This window comes from Anarhichas minor, unplaced genomic scaffold (assembly GCF_050575085.1).
Source record: "Anarhichas minor isolate MPS153535 unplaced genomic scaffold, ASM5057508v1 ptg000136l, whole genome shotgun sequence".
Lineage (NCBI taxonomy): Eukaryota > Metazoa > Chordata > Actinopteri > Perciformes > Anarhichadidae > Anarhichas > Anarhichas minor.
The window spans coordinates 7,940,660-7,964,376 of record NW_027466582.1 but is presented as its reverse complement, the minus strand read 5'-3'; the positions used below and the strand labels follow the sequence as shown (position 1 = coordinate 7,964,376).

The 23,717-nt window shown below is 42.4% G+C and overlaps 1 protein-coding gene across 2 annotated transcripts in view; it reads left to right on the top strand.

Annotated features, from left to right (window-relative positions):
• The window catches only part of stxbp5a (syntaxin binding protein 5a (tomosyn)), an 81,038-nt gene that overhangs the window by 14,396 nt on the left and 42,925 nt on the right, over positions 1-23,717 (top strand). For both annotated transcript variants that reach the window (XM_076084294.1, XM_076084295.1), the window contains exons 3-4: positions 18,032-18,113; positions 19,266-19,366. In XM_076084294.1, coding sequence (XP_075940409.1) covers positions 18,032-18,113; positions 19,266-19,366 — 183 coding nt within the window. The remainder of the gene's footprint in view (positions 1-18,031; positions 18,114-19,265; positions 19,367-23,717) is intronic.

The window sequence follows — 23,717 nt, the reverse complement described above, 5'->3', positions numbered from 1 at the left end:
ATGAACATAGTGGAGCGTTTAGCAGCTAAAGAGCCAGACATTTCCCTCAGGAGTCAACTTAAATAGTGATTATATGTCAGTGTTGTTTTTTTTACAACTTGTTTCTGCTGCCCGCAAATGCTTATTGAAGGTTTAAACTTTAAACAATACGAATTTCAAATTGTCCAAATTCACTTAGCTGTAGAGGAAACGGTGATTCATCATACAAAGTAGATATGATTCGATTTCTTTTTGAGAAATATTGGATGCATCGGTAAACAAAGAGGACAAAGTGTGTGTGCCAAGCTGAACCCACACACATGATCACTTTAAAGTACAGCTGCAGTCAGTTTGATCGCAAAGTCACTGCCATTCTTCCTCCTCTTGCTAACAACAGTGGCATCATAAACAGATGTTTGAAAAAAACAGTTGCTCAGCTCTAGAGAGGGCGCTCTAAATATCCGCTCGGTGACTTGAGCTCAGTGACTTGGCTGCTGCCAGCCTAAATAGATGACATTTTGTGTTGGACTTTGCTCGATTAAAACCAATGTCCTTGACTAACTTTAGTTGGCTTGGGCTGGGATTCTGCCCAGGACTTGGCAGCATATTTTCTTGTCAATAAGAGCTATGCAAATCTTGACGTTTGCCGTCCTCCGTCCTGCTGGTAGCTTTCGTATGGCGTCATGCTGAGCGCCTGCAGGGAAGACACGCATGTGTCGCATGACGTGATGACTCAGACTTTAATGCCCTGCCACATGGCTGTCATGCGCACAGTCCCCCCTCCCCCCCCCTCAGCTCTCAGCCTGTTGGTGTGTGTGATATAGGCCTACAGTATATTTAAGTGCATATGAGTCCAGTTTCTGTCCAGCATGTGCGTCTGTGTGTGGAATGTGACTGGCCGAGGGGCTGTTTGTGCTTTTCCGTCTGATTGAACCAGAATGAGGATTCCGTTGTGATGTGAAATGTGGGAACGGCGGGGGGGGGGGGGGGGGGGGGGGGAAAGGGTTGAGACAGACCTCTCAGGACTTAAGGGGATGTGTGGAGAGGAGGGAGGATGGAGGAGAGTGAGAAGGGAGTTACGCTTGTGTTTGTCCAGAGACAAAGTTCTGTGCTACATTGTGTCAGTTTGCTTTAGCATCATCCAGAGTGGGAGTTGGCAGACTCAGCAGGAGTGATGTATGTATGTTAACACCGGAGACTTCTCCTTCCACATGGTGCAAATCTGCAAAGATACAAATACCTGAAAGTGGCACAGATGTGTCCTTCTTTTCTTTATTTAGTGCAGCACAATCAGTCCTGAATCACTGCAGCTTCGGAGACAGGAGGAAAAGCAACAGGACGAGTGGACACCCAAGTTGCGTCTAAGTTTAGAAAAGTGAAGAGGAGGAAAATAAATTAGGAGATAGAGTGTACTGTAGGAGTGTCTGCATATGGAGTGGTGCCAAGGTGGTCGCAGCCATTCAGCTCTGTGATTCAGAGCCCTGGTGTTGTGTGGGTAGGATTTGCCAAAATTGGAAGGGCAACACTTGGCTCTTGACCCACTTGTAATCAGACTGCTGTCCAAGCAGAAGCTGCCACACGTTGGTTGTTTGCCCACTGTTTGATTAGGACGAAGTGTCAGACCCCGAGGAGGTGGGAGGCGCCCACTATTTTTTACCCAGCACACGGAGCACTGCAGATCCCCCCCCCCCCCCCACCCTGTCTCCACCAAACCATATACAGAGCATCCTCTCTTTATGCATTTTCACTTCTTTGATCCATAACCAGGACAGTCTGCGTAGGAAAGGACAACCTTGCTGCTTGTGCATCGCCACTTTCATTTCAGTGATGGAGCAGCTAATTTGTTTGATAAGCCAGAAACCCTTTCCATCCCCCAGACACCAGCGAGAGTGAACGATGAACAGGCAGTGCGAGAGGCCTCAGCTAACTGCGCCACTAGGCCCCCCCATTAAGCCTCGATTGGGGTCTATTGGCGTGATTTCTCTTCCTGTCTGGTGCTTGGCAACACTTTTGCTTTCACATAAAACGCGGGCGTCGATGATAGCTGATAACACAATGAGGTAGGGCAACAGTGAGCGCATTAACCCTCGCTGGTACCGCCGCACACCTGACAATGTTAGCATCCAGAGAGATAACACATGCTGTTGACCCCTTCACTGACAGTTAAATCATAGGCAATAAAACATAGACTGGCTTTAATCTAATTGGCTACACTGAGCATTTCGGTCGAGTGTTTTGTTTATTGTCTAATACATAAATGACATTGTGGGAGAGATTTTCGCTCACAGAAGGTAGTTCTTAGTGTAGCAATCAGCAGCAGCTGGTACTGGTGCTCATTTTTAGAAACTGTTGCTGCATTGCCATGCATTTTTAATGGCTAAGGCCATTGTAGCAGGCTGTGTTCTGCATGTGTGTGCATTTAGTGCACAGCATGTGTGTCCTTTGCGAGTGTTCATGGTAGAATCTAGAGAAGAGCCATGTAGGAAAGCAGTTTGGTGCTTTGTTTGTTGTTGTTTCTATGTGTGTGTGTAAGCACATGAGGACATTTGTACTGTTTCCATTTGTTTTTGTATATCGCTTTGTTTGCTAACACTGATTTGGACATTGATGTAATGAGACAGCTTTGGTCCTTAGACATACCCCCTGAATAGTTTTGAGAGACCTCTGGGGCTCGTTTTCCCAGAGGTCTCTCTATTAATGCTTCCATGGCTCCTGTGCATCTCTGCAAAATTAATTTGATGCACTAAAAAGATTTTTCAGAATAGAACATGAAACTCAAAACTTTTTATGATTTTTGTTGCTAAAAATATCTTCCACCTTGGTCTTGTTAAATATATATTATATATATATATATTATATACACTGCATACCAACAACAAAAGGTTGCAAGAACTTCAGAAACAAGCGGGAAATATGTATAGCAGTTTAAATTAATCCAGTCTAATATAGTGTTAGCCAGTTCAGAGTATGATCTCTTAATCCTAATCTATGTTCGTTCTTTGAATTCAGGGGGCAAATAGATTCAACTCGAAAGCAGTAAAAGATTAAAAGATGATGACACATTGATGCAGAAAATTGTACATGAATTACATGCATCAGTAAATGCTATACAACCTCTTCTGTATCTCATTTTGGATTTATAATAGTTGCCTCAACTCGATGTGTATTTTAGTTGCATACCAAAATGAATTTAAACTAAGTAACTTTAATCTATCGTTTCTGAAAAAAATAGACCTCTTGACTTAAAGGGGACATCAGAATCCGTTTTTTTTTCCTGTTTTGTGGAGAGCGTAGGTAACAACAAAAACGTTTGTGACTCCAGAGGGAGCTGTAAGAGATATGATAAATTGGCTCAATTGACGTAACTTGAAGTTTGACTACAAGTTCTAAAATGATAACAATCATGGGGTGTTGCGCTACAAAGAAGTGAGTTCACCAGACTTCTGGAGCTCGCTCCTCATCTTTGTTTGATACTAGCGCGCCTTAAGGCTACATTAGCCGCACCTATAGAATAACACACCAGGTTCTCTGACCAAGCTGTTTGTGGCCAAGTTGCATTCTAGTTAATGTAAGCGCAAGGTATTGACATGGAAGCAGAATGTGTGAAATAAAAAATATATCTCTGGTTCTGCTGCACCACTGAATATCATCCGTCGCGCGCACACGCAGGTCGAGAAAATGAAAAAGGACTGATCTCCTGGCTGATGACACCGGAATTTATACCCATCCAGGATCATCTGAGGTCACACGTGACTTTGTTGATATGAAGACCCGGCCTGCGTGTGCGCGAGACGGAAGATATTCAGTGTTAAGCACTGCCTCTGGCGGTCATTCAGGATTCATAGAACCGTAGTTACATCCGTAACTTTAGATTTATCTTTTTAAACTGTCCATCGCGAACCCGAAAATGTTACTGCGATGCTAAATGAAGAACTATATTAGTTCTCTCTATATTAGACTCTGTACTTTTTGATAGTAGTGACTTATGATGATTGGAATTTTCAGTATGCTGAGTATACTATAGTATGTTCAGTATGTTCATAAATGGTGGAGCAAAATATATACAGTATTATGCTATCTAATACAACTGGTAGTTGGCGAAGCTATGAATCACCACTGAAAAAGCTGCTTGTTATTTTAACGGCTTTAATATTAATTAATAATTCCATTTATTTTCAAAGTCAACCTTATGAATACATTTGACTTGACTAGTCAAATGGAAAATGAATGCTGTTACCATGTGCCCAATGGTAGGATTGATAAAACTGTTGACACACTCGGCCATCATCTGTTGTGCTGTGGTTTTAAAGAACTGCACCAGTGTGGTGCCAACACATAGGAGTCACGTTATTGCCTAGTCGAGCGTACGCACATCTCACAAACTGGGGTGTAGTAACAATATATGTTTGTATGTGTGCGTGTATGTGTGTGCTGAATATCAGCGGTCTCGGTCGGGCTACCCAGCAGGCATCCTGGACGGGGGACGGAATAAGAGGCAGGAGGAATAAGAAGAGAGAGAGAGATCAGACAGAGAGGCGATAGAGATAAAAATGACAGAGATTGTACGAGCAAGGCGACAGGGGGGATTAGTAGCAGAGCGAGGAAGACACTCTTTTTCTTGCTCTCACTCCTTTACTCTTTTTCCTGTCCTCCACACACTGTAGGCGCTTTGCCTGACACACAGTCATGAAACAGAGTACAACCTGTCCTGTGTGCCCTCCAAACGGCACAACACATGTCTATTACCACACACACACACATTCACAAGCAGGGACAATCCTCTTGACTTATGTAACTTGCTTTGTTGCACTGTGCACTCGCTCTAGACGCCTCCCTCTGAAGGCCTTTGTATCGTGTGTGTGATGTGATTATGAGTGTCTGTCTCTTTCCAATCTTCTCTCGTCTTTCTCAACCTGTCTATTATAATCCCATAGCGCTACAGAAATAAAATAACAGTGTTTGTACGTGTGTCATAGGCACACATTTTTATATTGCACAGATGGACTAGTGAGTCATCAAAGTGCCGTCGTTTAATGAAGTGCAGGGTGTGAATCTGTGTTCTTTTTATTAATCCTGCCATTCCGATGGCTTCCATGTCTTCCTTTTTGCAGTCCTGAATTACTTAATCCAGTCTAATTCATCACCTGCATTAATCCACAGCCACTCTTTTTCAATGCATTTACTACTTTAGCTGTAGCTAGTGGTGGGGCGTTAAAATGGAAATGTTTTGTTTTTTTTAAGCCCTGGCTGCCTGTTTTGACTGAACTACAGACACAAAAAGATGTAATTTACTATATCACACGTTAAAGAAAAGCAGCAATTCCTCTCAACTGAGAAGCTAAAACAGGGGAACATTTTTGTCTTGATGCTGATTAACATTCTGTCTATTGACCAATCCATAAATCAACTAATCAACGAATCGTTTCCGCTCTACTCGGTAGGTTCAGTGCAAATATCAGCTTGCTATTAAATCTGGTATAGATTTCCCTCCTCAGACAGTGATTGTTAATGATTTTTGGTGACCTTTTACCATTAAGTCGTTTGCCGTGGTCAGATTAAAAAAAAAAAAAAATCCCCTTGACCAACGTTCGAAAAATGTTAAATTGGTTACCATATTTGGTTTAGTCGCCAAAATGGACGTGCTTGCTCTGCTGGTGCATTATTTTATGATCAATTTGTCATAATTTCTAAGCATGTAAGAAATGATTTCATGAATAAGTTATAGACTGCACACCTTCCACAGAGAGGAACATACTAATGTATGGTGTGATCCCTGTCCATCATACCAGCTAGATCATCACTGAAAATGTCCCAGAAAGTGATCTTCAGAAAAGAGTGGAGACCCTGTTATGCTACATCGGGTGTCTGCGTAGATGTACATTTTCACACATGTGCAGTTGGTGCGTACAGTCTGCACAGTCCCAAGTGTTGTGCTGCATGCAGAAGCACTTCACTTACAGAATGTACGACCATGTCTACAAGGGGCTTGATGAAATATACATCATGCGGACCCTCACATCTAACTAAGTGATGAAGGCTTCACCTCTCATGTAGTAAATTCCAAATAATTTGCCCCATTAGTTGCGTGGCTCTAAGAACACCACATCATTACTATGATGTTTGTTCCATCAAATGTTTTTTGCATTCTGTTCTTCACTCTTTACATATATAATTTCATTTATTTATTTATTTCCCAGGGATTGAGCCTCTTGCTCGATGTCATTTCGGCAGGGCAGATGGTCACCAACACAGGGGCTTCAACCTCTGTCCTGCAGTTGAAGGACATCTTCCCTACTGGTTATGCCATCCTGCTGTTCTCAGTGTTCATGTGTGTGTGTGTGTGTGTGTGTGTGTGTGTGTCAGATATCAGGGTAGAGAGAGAAAATGCAGATGCTTCACAAAGTGCACCACTGCAGTACCTCTGTGTGTATTTATTTCTTCGTTCATTTTCAGTCTTGAATCCAGTGCTGGGTATACTTCCGTCTCGCATTAATCAAAGAGCAAATGACAGCACTCCGATTAATATTTGATATGCTGCATGGCACTTTTGACAAGACGCCCCTCTCCGATGTGCTATTGGCAAAGTGACAGCCATACAATGTACCAACAGAATTCCTGCCAGCAGGGAGTGCTGTAAAGATTACTCAATCCATTAGTTTGAATTAATCTATAGATGCTGGTGTTGTAGTTCTCTATAATTTGAACTCCCTAACGTTACTTGTGGTTCATTTCACTTTGTATGTGAGTAACATAGTTGGCAGAAGTCAGAGTAATCTAGAAAGTCAGGGTTTGTCCCGACAACTCTCCTTCGTTCGGCATTTCTGTGCAACGATTCTTAGTTTAGCGGTCCATCTCTTACACACACACACGCGTTTCTGAAGTATGAGTATACAGCCAGTCGAGTGTTACTGCACGGCTGGAAATATGACTGACTCTTGCTGCGCTGTCCTTGAAAGTGGGGCCTGGCTCAGCATTGGTTGGCACACTGAAACGCATTAGAGGCCAACGCTGGCTAATCTCCCGTGGTCCTACCTTTTGAAAAGATTTGTTTGATATCAGTGCCAGCGGGTGCATGTGTGTGTGCGTTTGTGTCAGGATAGAGGAGGGAGGAGGGAACAAGAGAGCACACACACACACGATAGAGTACACCTGATTGCTTTGAGATAGTGTTGGGAATGTGGGGAGAATAGCTCCAGGAACCCTGCTTAATGACTGTTTGTGAAATGTTTTTAGCTTTGCAAATGATGTAACATTCACTTGAATGCTCCTGTTTCCCACTCTCTAATAGTGTGTGGTACAATACACCACAGTACAGTACTTTACAGTATAGTACCTGGCATGGTTCTAATTAAGATTAGATTAGTGTTTGATGAGAAAGCTCCTCAGTCCAGATGCATTTAATTGCCTTTTGGTGATTGTATTAAAACAAAGAGCCTCTATCTCGCAGTGTGAATGTGTTAAAGGTTAATTTGGCATTAAGTTACATTGTAATAAAACATTTTCCTCCCTACCACTTTGAGAGGTTAATACATAAAGCCATCTAAATGCATATGCTGGCTCCCGTTCGCCACATCCATTATTCATAGACAGGAGGAAACCCAGTCACAGACTTTTAGTCCTACAGTTGCTTGTGTCTTCTTCCCCATCTCCCTTTCCCTGTTTTTCTCCCATCTTTTGTCTATACAGCAAAACCATGTTTCTCCTTAAATTATTCTCCCCTTGTCATTTTAAATGTCCACGTGGGTTTTGTCTTTGAGACTGTCCTCTCCCTTTTTTTCTCTCCATCAGCCTTATGATGTCTTCTGTCTCAGTCCTCAAAGTAAAACATTGATCTTAATTGGGTGAAGTGTGACGTTTATATTTTATATATATATATATTAAAAGGATATAGATGAAATGCTTGTACTCGTGTATATATATATATATATATATATATATATACATATATATATATATATATATGAGTACAAGCATTTCATCTATATCCTTTTAATTGCCTTATCATTCTCCTAATCCACACTATCCAATAACGAGCATGTTATTGTTAAACATTATGTGCAGGTGGTGAAATTGATCAAACGTCAGGGAGGGTTTTGTACTTGCTCCTCTCCCTCGCCCCGCTGGCATTATATACCCCATTGTTTGGACTATCTGATAGTCTGTTTATAGATTGGAACACTCTGCTTTCGTCGTGACCATGTTCAATATGTGCAATCCAATGATAACAGTGTGAATGCATGAGGCCAGAAAGAGGAATGTGGGAATTACAAGTCTCCCTTTGGACACCTGGTGGTTCACATTTCATTTATGTCATAGAGTTCTCTAGTTGCATAACAAATTAGAAGTATATACATGAATGAAAAGGATTGCCAATCTATAAAGCCTTTTATTTCAAGAGTTAAGATTCTCATAGTTGTTAATTGTTTTATTTATGAGTTATTGTTGCAACTAAAGAGGGATTTGAAACCATAGTGCAGTATTATAAACTCAGTCAATGTAGGTTTGACAATAAACATCTTAACACAGGAGATACCTGAATACTACAGTAGTTATGGAACCTTGTTCAATATCCAAGCTAAATTGCAACATCAGTGAAGACTCCACTTTGAAACTCTTAGTCTTGACTCACCTTTTCTTCGATTTTTCAAATCCTATTCTCGACAGATGATGGACGACAAACATTGGAAAGAGGAGGAAGACAGAAAGCAGGGGGGAAATAGTTCAGGTGGGATTCAATCCGAGTCCAGCAGGTGAACATGTGGCTCTAGTGGAGACAGATTGGAACGATTGATTCTCTTTTGCAATGTGAAGGATGATGTTTGTTATGGTTTCCAGCACAGTACCAATGTGTTTGGTAGTGTTGCCAACTAGCAAAGTTCTTTCCTCTCCGGTCTATTCCTCACACACAGGGTTTGTCCATTAGACAGGGTTGGTACACTTTAGGCATGCCGTGCAGAGCCAAACTGTGACATGCGTATCCATTACAGGCTCACAGCTAGGGATAGACCACTGCTGACCCGTGACGGCCTCCTCCCCTTAGCTGTGTGTATATTAAGGCTAAATGTCCATCTTGAGCTAAATCAGGACACAATCAGACCAACCAAACTAACAAACAACCGCGACTAGCAGATCTGATTAAATAGCAAACAAGCACACAAACTGGCTGCTTGGTGGTACATTGTAAGAGTCAGTGAACGATGTAGCTGAAGCCTAAAACTACAGTTAAGTTAGAAGTCACAGAGGGCAGATTTGACGTAGACTGCAGAGTGAGCTGAGAGCCTTTGCGTCTACCACAGGTCATGCTGTAATTGGCCAAGTGGGGCTCTGAGCGCTAGCGTGTTAGCGGAAGATGAAGTCGGTGTCCTTGCAGTCATTCACAGGCCAGGACTTATGTTTAATACATAGTCACCTTGTACTCATGTGAGATATGCACGGAGCAATAAATATAACTCAACAAATTGGTGTGAATTGTACTCAACTGAAGTAAACTACCTGTTTGGTATCAGATTGGCTCCGCTAGTCTTGTTTCCTTTGGAAATACACACACACATTGCTACTTCTAAATGCAAAAACAATCTTTATTTTTACGACCTCAGAATCAGTGCAGAACAGGCTACGACGACGCTAAAGTCACATTCTAAGCAGTTAATTGCAGCCACTTGTTACTTGCAGACATTGTTGAACTCCATCGCCTGTTGGAACATAATCCTTTAACTGGCTTTGCATTGCTATCACAACAGCAGAACTTATGATTTCTGCTAAGCCTCTGCCTGTCACACTCTGTAAATGAGAATATTAAACAGTGTGACAGTTGCAGTAGCATTGCTAAACATCTGTTCTGTCCAAGATGATCAAGCTTGTGATACTGACTAAATATTCTTGTATTTCACTTTTCTTAATTCTCTTCCTTCTCCTCCTTCTGTCGCACTTTCTTTCTCTTCCGTCCTCTTGTCCCGTTCTACCTCCCCCCCTCCTCCCTTTTCCCTCCTACATTTCTCCTTTGCTCTCCTTTGCTATGCATGCTTTTGCTGGAGGGTTTGGCCACAAGCTGTTCTGCTGACTCAACTTCTTCATTGTTTTTACCCCTTTACTCCCTCCCGCTTCCCTTCTCATCCTCCGTCTCCGCTCCCACCCTCCCTTCCTCTTTCCCGCCTTCCAAACCTCTTTCTCCAGTTTTATTCTGTTCCTTCTCCCCCCCCCCCCCCCCCTCTGTCGCATCTCTTTTCAGATGTTTGCCTCGCAGTGGTCGTACAGTAGCTCAGTGCTGAGTCTTCCTGCTGAAAATAGATGATTCACTGGGTTATTAACACCCTACTACTGGGCAGAACTGGCCACGCTCCAGACACCAACAATCCACATTATCCCGACAGCAAGGGGGGGAAGACTACTCATTGAGTCTCCCTCAATGAGGAAGACTACAAGAGCTTAAGAGGATGGTGGCTGGTTTGTGTTATATTCTCTCTGCAGTAAAACTCATCCAAATCCGTATTCAAGTTAAAAGTCATCTGTGTAATGTTCTTATCTTGAACTGTACAGTCTCAAGAGCACACATGCGTACCTGCAAACTCTTAAGAACAGGCCTCGTTTTTTCCGTGGATTTGGATTACTGCAACGTTGAACTGTTCGCCTCAGCAAATGGCCATTGCCAAGAATGTCATCTAGTTGAATCTTAGGGACGGGGACTATAATAGTGTCGTAGTGCTTCCCAAGGTGAGTGTGTGGAAGCTGAGGCAGCGACAAATACTCAGCGCCCCCCCATCGCAGTTTAATTGTTTGCCTGCATAATAAATCAAATGTGTCAAGGGAGATTATTTATACAAGGACTGTGTTAAACAAATGAATCTCCAGTTTGCTCAAACTCTAGGTTTTTCCTTGGTGTGTGGAGCTGTGCGTCGGAGCCTTTTAGGATTGCATTTGTGAGCTACTTGCGTGCATTTCCGTCCGATTCTTTTTCCATGTCAGGGAGCGTGAATCTCCCGGCTTCCTCGCGCTCCTCTCTGTCATTGATGGATTTGGTGCTACCTAAATGCTCTGCCCGAGGGAGGGGAAAGGAAAACAAATTAACACAAATAAGTCTTAGGGGCCCTTTACAGCTGCAATGGGTAAATCTCTAAAAGTCAGAGGGGTGAAGACCTGCGTCCAGAGAGCTTTTTACGCTTGCACTGTGCACCGGCTTCTTGGGAGGATGCTAATCATTGTTCCTGCTGTTGCTAAGCGACAGCTGAAAACCTGTTTAATAAAGGACATTTTTTGCTCAAGTTAAGACTCACATTTCACTGACCGGTGTGCTGCTCAGCTCAACAAAAAACGCCCTGCCCTTTCTGTCCAGAGCATGTCTTCCATTCCATCGAAACCAATAAAACCATGTCAGCATTGTGACGAGAGGTCCCTGGTGGACACACAGGATATTCTTTTTCTCCATTGTTTCAAAGACAGAAACAATCTTGAGCGTCGTTAATCTGATTCATTACATTTCCAAACGCATGCTTTGTGGCCAAAAAGCTTTAAAGAAAGTACGGTTGCTGGAATGTGTCAAAACAATAATATATTGACTTACTGACCCATAAAAAAAGTATTTGCAACATAACTATCCCGATACATTATGGACTTCTAAAAAGCTATAAGAAGATAAAAACATCATCAAATGTGCCGAGTCAGGGTGCAACACCAAAAAGCCTGACTTCAGGAAGGTAGAGCAAAGTGGCTGGTAATAGCAGAGTGCCGGCGACACTGCAGCAGCCTTTAAATTGGATGTAAACAGCCGCAGGCAGCCAGAGGGGGGGCAGGAGATGGGTGACATGGAAGCCATCAGGCATCTTTAGGCCAAGGTTTGTTTCAGAATTATGGATGATTCGTCGGATATCAAAGGGGCGCTGAGTAATGTGTGGACAAGCAGCTAAGTAGTTAAAGTCCTTTTGCGGTTTGTGCACAATTGTTGTTTCTGGAGGCTACTGTATTTTCTTTTGCCGTGAAGACATTCTCGTTTTCCCCTGTCTCGCTCCTATGTCCTCCTCATTTCTGTCTCTTTCTCTCCGTCTTCCTTTGACTGACATTTGTGCATTGCCTCCCTTCTGTTCCTTCTGTTTTCTGCCGCCCAGCTTTTATCGCCTCATTGCTGTCTCTGGGTCGAGTGCAGAGCAGCCGATACCCCGGGGCCCCCGCCTCCCTCCCCGGCAGGGTGATGTATGAGTGGCTAGCTTTGACGTCACTTCAGGCCCGACGTCATAGCAACTCAGTGCTCCCAGGCTTGCTCTTTCTGGTGCTTTCTCTCAGTGCCTCTCCCTCAGTCCTTCCTTACCCTCCATTAAATCACCTCTCTCTTCTTCCCTTTTCTCGTTCTGTGTCTCCTCCTCTGTGATGGCTCCTCTGTTTTACCGTTTCCCCTTTCCCGCATCCACAACTTTGTCTTGCCCGTCATTTGTCATCACTCTGGCTCATGTTAAAATGTGCCTCTCATCTTTATCCACCCTCCTCCTTGTCCCATCCTTCTGGAGCTTTCTATTCTCATCTAAAGCTGCTCCCTCTCCTTCATTTTTCTATTTATTCCTCTCACAGACGTACAAATATACAGAGGCCTGATATGTTTGAAGTAAGCAGACAAGCAGCAAGCCAACTCTTCTCTCATGTGAAACACAGGCTCATCCCTATTCAATTACACTTATCAGGATCCACTCTCTTCCTGGATAACGTGGTTCCATCAAAACCTGCAGTCTGTTTCTGACTTTACTCAGCCAATTCTCCCTGTGACAACTTTGCTTTGCCAGATGCCCAATGACTCACCTTTATCTGTCAGGAGAGTTGCCCGTGGCTTTGACAAAAATAAACATAAAAGTGAATTATCAGTCAACTTTGACTTCCAGAATAGCTCAGGAAAATTTCATCAGGCTTGACGAGACGTGAAAGCTGACCCACTTTCTGCTTTCGCTCTCTGTCTTCCTCTCTTTGCCCGTCTTCTTGTCTCGCTCCCATCGCTGCCCTGCGGTCAGTCTGTCCACTTTTAGCGTTGGTGCAGTGTGGCAAATGGAGACTTCGCTTGGTTTAAAATGGAACGAGGAATGCTCTTGTCAGCGATTGTGACACATGTCCTACGGAGCCTGTCCCGAGTGGACGGAGTCGAGGCACTTGAGCGTAACTTTGGGTCATGTTTGTTAAAACACTGGAAAGAATTTGACTATGGCAACTGAGATGTCGAGGAACTTTTCCCGTAAAGTGATGCTTTTATTTTGCTGGCATTTGCAGTGCTCAGGGGACATGGAAGCAACATTTTTTCTTCAGCAGTTCAATATTACTTGTGAATCACAGTATGACCAGCAATGTGACATCTTTTTTTAATCTCGTTCACATTTTCCTATCTTTGAAACAAACAAACAATGTTTTCTCTGCATAACAATATAACAAAATGAAATGAATTACTTCCTCTGTACATGACGATTTATTTCCAGATGTATCAGCATGTTTCCCCTGAGGAAATATTGTGGGTAAAATGCAATTAATAACCTGCAGGATAACACACCTTCCATTTGGTTCAGGAATCATTAAAAAGTATGATCGTGTTCTCATAATGTCTTTCTTTCTTTAATCCTGTGAAAGATTTTGTAAATGTTATTATAGTGTGTCAAAAGCCATTGATGTGAAAACAACCCACAGAAATTGAAATGATGTCATTTCCCACGCTGGCGTGAAATCGAGGGAAAAGGCACACTGCCAGAGGAAACATGTATTTTATAGGAAATACATTTGCAGTGGTAAATAGCTACCCACCGTTGGAGGTTTACATAAACAAATGTAAACGCTTTCATGCACTGAGTAAAGATTGAATTACCTTCACATATTGAGAGCAGCAGAAAGCGCACAACACAGACAGAGTGGTCCTTTTTTACGATCACACTATATCATACATGTTTCATTATCTCTGAGCCGACAGTCAATGATGAGGTCATTATTTTCAAACAATTAAAACATGATTTATTGGTTTACCATAAAACTGAAATAATTTGCTGTATGAGTAACACAAATTATTTACAAATGACTATTGTAATTATTTGCAAGTCATTACTAGTTGTTTTATTATCATTGTAGTACTTTTGTTCTAGATATTCTTGGAAAGTCAGTCCGACTCAATCGATGTTGACTACTTAACCTTCCTCCTGACTACTACTCATCTGTGAGACACATTTTCGTGGACACATTTGTTGTCCTGAGTGGTTAAATATAGGAGCTTCAAAAAACAATGCATTGATTAAGGAGATGTATAAGATGCTCCATTGAGATCAACTGGGGGTGACGTTAACCTTGTGCCATTAAACCATGAAGGAATATTAGTTTGAGTGATGTTTAAGTTAAATGCGTCATGATTCATCGGCTAAGTCTGTTTCAATTGCACTTTCTCACATTTTCTTTTTCATCGATACACAAACTTCTCTACCTCAGCCAAGCTTCCAAACAATGATTTGCAGTATGTCAACTCTTTTTCTCTCTTGAGTTTCCAGGTTGTTTTATGCACAAATTGGAAATGTGCATAAAAACATGCGAGTGTTAAACACTCAATCAAATGCAATTCTGTAGAGCATTTAGACATGCTTCACTAAGATACACATGAACTGAAAGTACTAGTCTCTCTTAATTAAATACAAAGAGAGGAATACAGAACTTTAGTCTAGAACTAACTTTCTTGTGGTGAAATTCAGTGCTTAGCCATAGTCTTTGCACATTCTTTGGCACTGAAGTCAAGTCTTCTCCCATTGGATTTGATGTCTTGTTGTGGCCTGCTGCATTTTAACGATAATTATTGTGCCAACATCCACTTGAAATATGAACAAAATCCATTTTTTCCTTCTTTGATGGTTTGAATTTATTTCGCAGGATGTTTTATGTCTGTGTGAACGCATATGTGCGCTTTTCATGATAATGTGCTTGTGGGATGGCTGCCTCCCTTCAGAGAGAAGGCGATGTGAGCAAGCACAACGTCTAACTACATACTCCCCGCTCTCTTTCTGTGACCCTGAAAGATTTGCTTGCCGGGCAACATTAGGAAAGAGTTTGCAATTAATTCACTTTGAGTGAGATGGACTGTTACCGTCGCTGGGCCCAAACCAGCCTGACTAACACACCGCACAGGCACTGTCCCATGAATGAAGGTTACACATAAGAAGGATGCTCAACAAATTTTGCAACAGAGGGGAAGCACAAACTGTGTAGAGAGGTCGCACTATAGACTACTACAGATTAATTGGACAAATGGAATGTTATTGAGTAGTGATATTTAGTGCCTATTGAGACATTTGTCAGGCATGAAGGAAATATAACCACATGGTGACCTAAAAGTAACTTTCCACATTTTTGGGAGCATTTATTGCAGATCAGTTTATCTACAGTTTATGAAGATAAATAGCCAGCTCCAGTAATTACTTGCATGTACAACCAGTAATTCAATTGACACTTCAAGGTGGTAGAGTACCTCCTTATGTTTTGGCAAACAGCAATGACACAAGCGCCACTTCCTCTCTCATCACTTTTCCCCCTCAGCGCTCGGAAACAATTAAAAGCAACATAATTAAAGTTTTTAGGCATACAATACATCCCGATGCTCATTAAATGAGCTGATAAGCTATAGCTTGCTGTCCCTTACTTGCACATTTTGGCCTGCATGGACGTCAAGTCTGTGACAGTGTAGCCAGCAGCAATATCCTTGAGCATCGCAGCCATATAGGTCAAGTGGAGAGAGCATCGGGGTCCTCCGTCCTCATCCACTGGCTGTGACAGTGATTCTGTGCGCGCTGATGATCATCTTTTGCCTCTTGTCTAAAAGTCAGAGAACTTCTCATTTTTTTAATTTCTTGCAGTAAACTTTGACGTGCAGCAGTGACCTTGTGTCACTCTACATATTTCACTTTTCACTTCTCTTCTTTTTAGAACTTATCCTCAGGTCTCAGTTTGACAGTTGGTGGAGTTGCAATTGTTTTGAATGGTTTTGTTATTTCTGACTCGATGAACACGATGAAATGTGTGGGTTTTAACAAATGCTTCTGAACATTTTCATAACCATAAAGTGAAGTCTGAAGTGCCACTACTGTGGCAGTGGACATGTACTTTACTGCATGTTTGCTCAATCCCAAGTATTCGACTTCATGTTGTGATTTATTAAAAGCCACTCCAAAAACTGCCAACCAACCATTCCTATAGATCCCATGCAGTCAAAGGTTACTCTTCATTTACTTGCGGGAGGTTTAAAGTGGAGTGAGGCAGAATTAAAGGTCTTGGGGGTTTACAGTTTTATATGTCAGATGTCATATAGGGGAAGATTCTGATCATCATTGACTTGGGGGCGCCCTCCAGGTGTAATAGTTTAGGCCTGCTCAATCTCTCTGGGGGCTTACTGGCTGAAATCCAAAGACGCTGGTGGATTTCTCCTGGACAGGGACTCAGGGCATCACCGGCTCAGAGCTGTAGTTCTTTAATTGCCTGTCCGGGATGGTGAGGTCAAAGCTTAATCCACCTGAGGAGCTTAGTTGCAGCTTTCCACGCAGCACACAGGCTACTGAACCACGCTGATACCTTGCGGTCGAATATAGCTATAAATTAAATAGTAGCCAATGAATGGAGATTAATGTATTGGACCAAATGATGCAAAATGTGAAGATGAAAGGATGAAAATACGTTTGTACTTCACTTGTTTGCTTACAAAACCCCGTGTTGTGTATTCAGTCCAAAGGAAAAGAAGGTGTGTGGTGCTGGCTCCGTTGATGAGATGGCTTTATTCATTGGTACGGTCACTACACACCTCAGCAATGATCACATGCATTACAGCTTAATACATTACACTGGGGCCTGTCTGGGAGCTGAAGGCGCAGTTTGCACTGTGGGAAAGGAGGACTTGATTATTGGTGTTTCGATTATATTTCGAGAGCTCTGCTTGTTCTCTTGTTGCTATTGCTTCCATTGTCATTGCCAACATGTGATGCAGTTTTCTTCTGATTAATGGTAAAACAAAGGAATTTCTCTTCTCAGTCTAGTATACTCTTATGATGTTTAAATTGAATCTGTATTCATAATATACTGCACAGTATTGTGTTTTGGTTTGATACCTCTGCAGGCAGTTTACAGTAACTGCTCATATGTATGCGACGTACAACCTTCCAGCCCCCGCCTTTACACACACGCACTAACTAACTAACTAATGATGAGCAATAGTGTCGTCCCCAGGGTGTTACACCTCTATGTGCCCCCTGTAAGAAAAATTGCCACCCCCCCCCCCCCCCCACCTTAGTCCTGAGAGTCGTGGGAAGAATGAATGGTTATAATCAGTAAGCTCACCCATTCACTCTCCTCAGGAAGAGCAGCCAGTTATTCTCCGTCAGTCCCTTCTCCTTTCCCTCATCTCTCATTTCCTCCATCCTCCCACCCCTCTGTGCATGTTTTCTCTCTCCTCTGCATCTTTTATCAGAGTGGCCGATCTCCGTATAACTGTATTCCCTCTCTCGCTCTCCCTCCCTGCTATTATTTTCTCATCTGCTCACATAATATCCACCTCTTCTCTGCTGATTCATTTATATATATTTGAATATCTGAATTATCCCCCTCCTTCTATTTGCTCCCCCTCAATCCTGGTACAGTTTTCTTCCCTCGCTGCAGCACTGCCAATGTTCTTCTGTTTTGTTTTGACTATATCCCTCCCAAGCACTCTCTTCTGTTTAACACACAGCTGTTACTGCAATCATCTACCTGAATAATAGTATTAGGTGCTCTTAAGTGCCTTTGATAGAAGAATATATGCTCTTAAAATAAAAAGCTTGCTGGTAACACTAAGTCCTATGCTGTACAATTACAGGGTGTTGAATAGTTACAATAATTTCAAGAAAGGAATGGGGAGGGCATGTGGGGAGTCAGAAAGGGTGAAGCCTTGTAGGTGATGAATCTGGTCAGGCTGTGAATATTCTACTTCTACTTCTACTATGAATATGTAAAGTGCATACCGGGCTTCCATAAACAAACAAAGACAAGTGCTTTGGTGTTACATAAGATACTGTACGTTCCTTGACAGACAACCTTTCAGGTTTGGTCGTCCAGGCGTGGAGTGTTACTGTCAGCATGAGAGTGGAGCGGCCGTCATCCAGCTACAGTTCCTCATCAATGAGGTAGGTCACAAAAAAGACGAGTGAAACGTTGGAGTCAGAACAATGTTTATTACTCCAGTGAGGCATCTCCACCAGTAAGACCAGCGCTGTCTTCCAAAGCCAAGGAAAGGTGACTCTGTGGGTAAAGTCCACTGTGATGTATGTCTTTTAATAATACTCATCCCTGGTTATCGCATTTCCCCCTCTTAAAATGTTCAAAAAGTAGTCCCTACTGTGTGCTGTTGGATGTATGATGATTGTATTGGTAGTGTGAAAGTAACTCGCATTCCTTCTCTGCTCATCTCCCTCACGTCTTACCGAGTTTATTGGCAGTGAGCAGTTCTCTTCCTTGTATGCGACTGTACCAAGAGTAGGATTACACATTCAAACAAAGTCCCGTGGTATCAGTGGGGCTGGGTGATGATGGCCCAAAGGTTGGCACAGAATGCCTGCTCACACTCTTCTGGCTGTTTGTGTTAAAACAAAATGAGTTAGTGATGCCTTGTGGACTTTGGCATATTTGATTGAATGAAAAAAGGTCTATTACCTTTAACCAATACATTTGTGGAAAAAAGAAGAGTACTCTTACCAGACAAATTCAAATAAACTAGTATTATATATTCAGTGTGCAGGATTTCTTGGTTCCTATTGATCCAATGCACTTGTCAATAGAACTTTATTGAAATTGTCAGTCGATTCTCACCAGACATTCTTAAACAGCTGACATGCTGGAAACATTTCTATACGTATTGAATGCCTACAGCTTTCTGATTCATGTGGCAAGTTTGATTTACTTCATGTTATTGAGAAATGCAGTATTTCAGGCTTAGTTGGGTGTGTGTGTGTGTGTGTGTGTGTGTGTGTGTGTCAGCGTCTGTGACTGTGACAGTTCAAACAAACCCTGAGAGAGATGGAGACGATTTTCAGTGCCTCCTACACGCGCACATACATTTAAATACATCTTATGAATCATTGCTGTTACCTGGGAGAAAGACGCCTGATTTAAAACCCGTTTCCAGGGAATGCAGTGTGACTCATGCATGTCAGACTCACAGAGAGCAGTCTGTCAAATGTGTTCATGGACATTTCTGTCGTTATAACCTACATGCATTTCAACGATGGTACATGTGATATCTTTGAATGTAAAATGAAAGGACCCTTTTGTTGTGACAGGGAGCGCTGGTGAGTGCTCTGGCGGACGACAGTGTTCACCTGTGGAACCTGAGGCAGAAGAGACCAGCCATCCTCCACTCCCTCAAGTTCAGCAAAGAGAGGTACGAGAACGCAAAACTGCAAATGACGAGAAAGACCTTCTGCTTATTCGATGTGTCCGTCTTGCTACCATTGTCTTTTTCTCCTCAATTTTGCCCTCGCACTCGCTCTGGTGCGACATGAACTGTGTCTTTCTGAGCAGGGGCCTGTGTCACAGTTTGCTGCCCGTGTGAACTGTTCGTTATCACTGACTGTCGTGCCGTATGCAAACAGACGACATTTCATTTGGCAAATGTGTCTTTGCGCTTGCTAAACTGTGCACAGGGCAAAGGAGGTGACATAGAGGCTCTCTTTCTCTCTCTCTGTTGGTTCTCTAACTGAACTCATTATTTGGGTCACTTACTCGCTCTGCCTTTGAGGCTTTCCCATCACTGGGGCACACGTGTGAACCTACCCAAACACCTGAAGGTTTACACCAGCAGCTTGTAACAGGCACACACACACACACACACACACACACACTCACAAATAGACTATAAACATAAACACACGCACGCAATTAATATACACAGCGTCACACACTCTTTGAGATGGTGGATGGTGTGTGAAATTAAAACTTCTGAGATTCAGATTTTTGTGATAATCATAAGAAATACAGTTAACGCTTATCAGACAAATACCATCTAACCATGTGACGATATAATGATTTGAGTCCTGGAACTTTTGTTGCATGGCATCCCCCTCTCTTGCTACCTTTTCATTTACTCTCACTCTTCTACTATCCACTGTCAAGGAAAGTGGTATTACATGTGGTTATACATGAGGGGGCCATTTTCAAAACAGTCCTTTGTGCTTAATCAAGGACAATCCAATATCCAAGAACTGATATTTGGCTGACAAGCTAAAAAAAACATTGCATAAATAAATACAATTTTCCATTTGCAAATGTCAAAACTCTGAGATACAAGACGAGTAAAGTGCAGAATCACCTCACCTCAAGGAAGTTGCTGTCCACTGTCTCCTCCAATCACGGATGCAGCGATAAACCATCAGAGCCAATCATATCATTGGCCAGTGATCTGTCACAGTTAAAAGTGGGGAATGGGTTAAACGTCAGAGCCAATGATCTGAGACAGCGCTGATGTGATGGACAGGTGGCCGGCAGCGTCTTTTAGGGCGCGTTGTGTTCTTGCGTAGGTGCTTGACCGCCTCTGACATTTAGTAAGCACCGCCGTCCAACGCAAAGACGTCGAGACGCGGCAGCAGAAAGGAGCGAAGTCACTTCATCTCAAGAGAAGTCAATTGGAACGAGAAGATTTGAGAAAGGGTGAGTAACGGAATTGTATGAAAGAAGAAAAGAAGAGGAACAGGTAACACAAGCAGGAGGAGGGCTTGAGAGGGATCAGACGTCCCACTCATTGGCTTTTCTCATCCCATTAAAATATCAAGAGGACGATGGAGCCTCATGACTGAGACAGTCTTACTAGTTGATCTCAGCATTAGACATCAGTCTGCTGTTCGGCACCTGACGACAATTTCACCTGAGGATGTTACAGAATACGAGTCTCTCTGTGACTATTTCGAATCCCTCAATTTAATAATGACAACAAATTTGCATATTTTCTATCAGGTTACTGGTTTCCTCCCACATGCCAAAGACATAAGGCTCAGCTGAACTGGAAACGTAATTGCCTATTCGTGAATGGGTTTGTCTACTTAAGCACAACACACGCAGCTGCGTTACAAGTAATTGTATCATCTGACACCTATAGCACGCACACCACATAGATACTGATCCAGGATGTGAATGCTGCTTGGATGTTGTCGCACTTTGATGCTGGGAAATAGAAAATGTGCTTATCCTGACATGTTGTCAGGCTCCAACACCCGCTTTGTGTGCTTACTCGCAAAATAATGGGCGTGGTGGCTTTGATGATTGTAATACATCGTTGTATGTGTTGCCCTTTAGCCCTGCGACATACTGGCAACCTGTCAAGGGTATTCTCTGGCTGGGTTTGCCTCTCAGGGGGTAAGCAGGTATTGATATCGATCCATGGAAGTAAATACACTTAAGTATTAACGTTTTACATTAACTTTATGTGTGACCAACGTGCATGCATATAACAGGTAGGATTTGTTGACTACTCATCTCCTCATTGGCTTGGAATGATTTATATGTTTTGCTTTCAATGCAATTAAACTGTTTCTTAGAAATGCATTGTAACAATTGTTATGGCTTTCCAAAAAAATCTCACTTAGCAGCACATTTTTCAGGCTCTTTACTTAAGCAGTGCATACGAAATGTTTTATATGAAAGGTATGTGTATCTCCCCCGTACATTGGTATCATATTGTATTCAAGTGTTTGCTGATCAGCAGTCCATTTTCGCCCTCTGTGAACTGATACACAACTCTGCAGTCCTCCATTATTATAATTGCTGCCCGGAGGAGCAGCCTCCAAAGTTATTGGGACCATCAGGGTTTTGTTGAGTCCATCATATTTCAACTTTTCTATCACACAGTTTTGCCAAGTGTGTTGCACTCTGAGAAGCTTTTAAGATCTCCTCTGGCTCTAAAGGCTATAAATATCTCTCTGCTTTGTATATTTCTAAAAAAAAGGTGTGCACACCATGGTTGCTTTGTAATGTAGTTGTCAAAAGAAATCAGGTTACATCCTTATAACAACAATGGTTATTAGAAGATCACAGCTTGAAGTGTCATCAGAAGGTAAGAATTGCTGTTGAAGTGAAGCCATGATGCAGTGTTGATGGTTTTAAGACAGACAAGTTGCAGGATTAAATTGGACAGATGCGTAAAACCTATAAAAGTCTTAAGTCACCCACTCTGTCCCATCTCCCACTTTTTACCCTTGCTCCTTTGTTTTTCCTCTCTCTGTTTGTTCAAAGCTTGACTTTAGTCAGGGCAGTCATTTCCTTGTCACCCAACCAGAACTGCCACGACAGCCTACTAACAGAAAAATGGAACACAAGCCAAATGAAACACTCGTGTTTAAACTTCCCCACATTATTCTAGGTACATCATTAACCATGGTGATTCAAAAAAAGATAATTAATTAACAATTAATTTTAATTATGATAATTTTGAGAAATTTACCATTTCTTTCTGTGAGTTGAGAAGACTGACACCTTCTTTTCTTTAAATTTGTTTTGGGCATTTTTGTCTTTATTTAAAAGTGTAGAGACAGGCACTGGAAATGGGGGCGAGAGAGAAGGGTATAACATGCAACGAAGGCGCGGGTAGTCTTTTTTTAACTTTGGAGAGAGACTGGCTAGCTGTTTCCCCCTGCTAAGCTAGGCTAATAGCCTCCTGACTCCAGGTCCATACTTGATGCACAGACATGAGACTAGTTCAAATTTTCTCACCTTACTCTCGGCAAGAAAGTGATTAATACCCTTTTCCACCAATAGGTGCATATATGCTGTTTTCAAAACACAGGAAAACCCACCTAAAATAGGTGATAGACTCCTTTCCCATTGCTAGTATGCTGTGTTGTTACACTGGCCTGTTTCTTCAAAACGTTTTTTATTTATTTTCTATACAACCCAAATTCCCCTTTTGAAGTCTCTAGGTTTCCTGTCTTCTTAGGGCCCATTCCAATACTCAGGAACAGATCCTTCTCTCCCACCTTCTCGCCTTCCTTCCCCTGATCAGTATTCGAGTTGATGGGGGAAAGCAGTGTTGCAGAAAGCCCTCCAGCGTCAGCATCCATTCACATCAGATCACAGGCTCTAAGAGAGAGGAGAGAAGGGAGGAGAGGAGGAGTTGAGACAGACTGGGCCTCAGCCAGAGAGCAGTGAGTCAGTCTGTGGGTAGGAGTGTCGGGATGGAGGGAGCGCAAAAGAAATCCTGCCGAGTCATCCTGGCGTAGGATGCTCTCGTCACCTCCTGGCCTCACAGGAATGCACTGCAGATGTGGAAGCTATCGTCAATGCAGGGTGATATGATGGGAGACGATGAGAGAGGGTAGCCAAGGTCACCACACACACACACACACACACACACCCGGTACACAGACAACATAGATAAGACCTCTACTGTTACTTGCTCTTTTGTAAGGTTTTTTTAGATTATTTTATTTCAAAAATAATAACTAATTGTATTCTTGATATATTTGATTCTAGCTGCTCGAATCTCGACTTCTGGAAGCTGATCCTAGTAACTTAATATTGGAATTTTATATAACCTGAATCTCAGGTAGCACTTTAAAATATCTACTCTGTAGTTTGTCGACAAAGCTAGTGCATCAATTAAATGAATTGAAATACTTGAAGAATTTTAATTAATTCAGCAGATTAGAGTTTCCTTAACGATATTCGACTGATTTGCTACTCCCTTTTTTCTCCAGCGTAACCTTGTAACTGTGCAAATGCATATTAAAGAACTGTGAATGCGA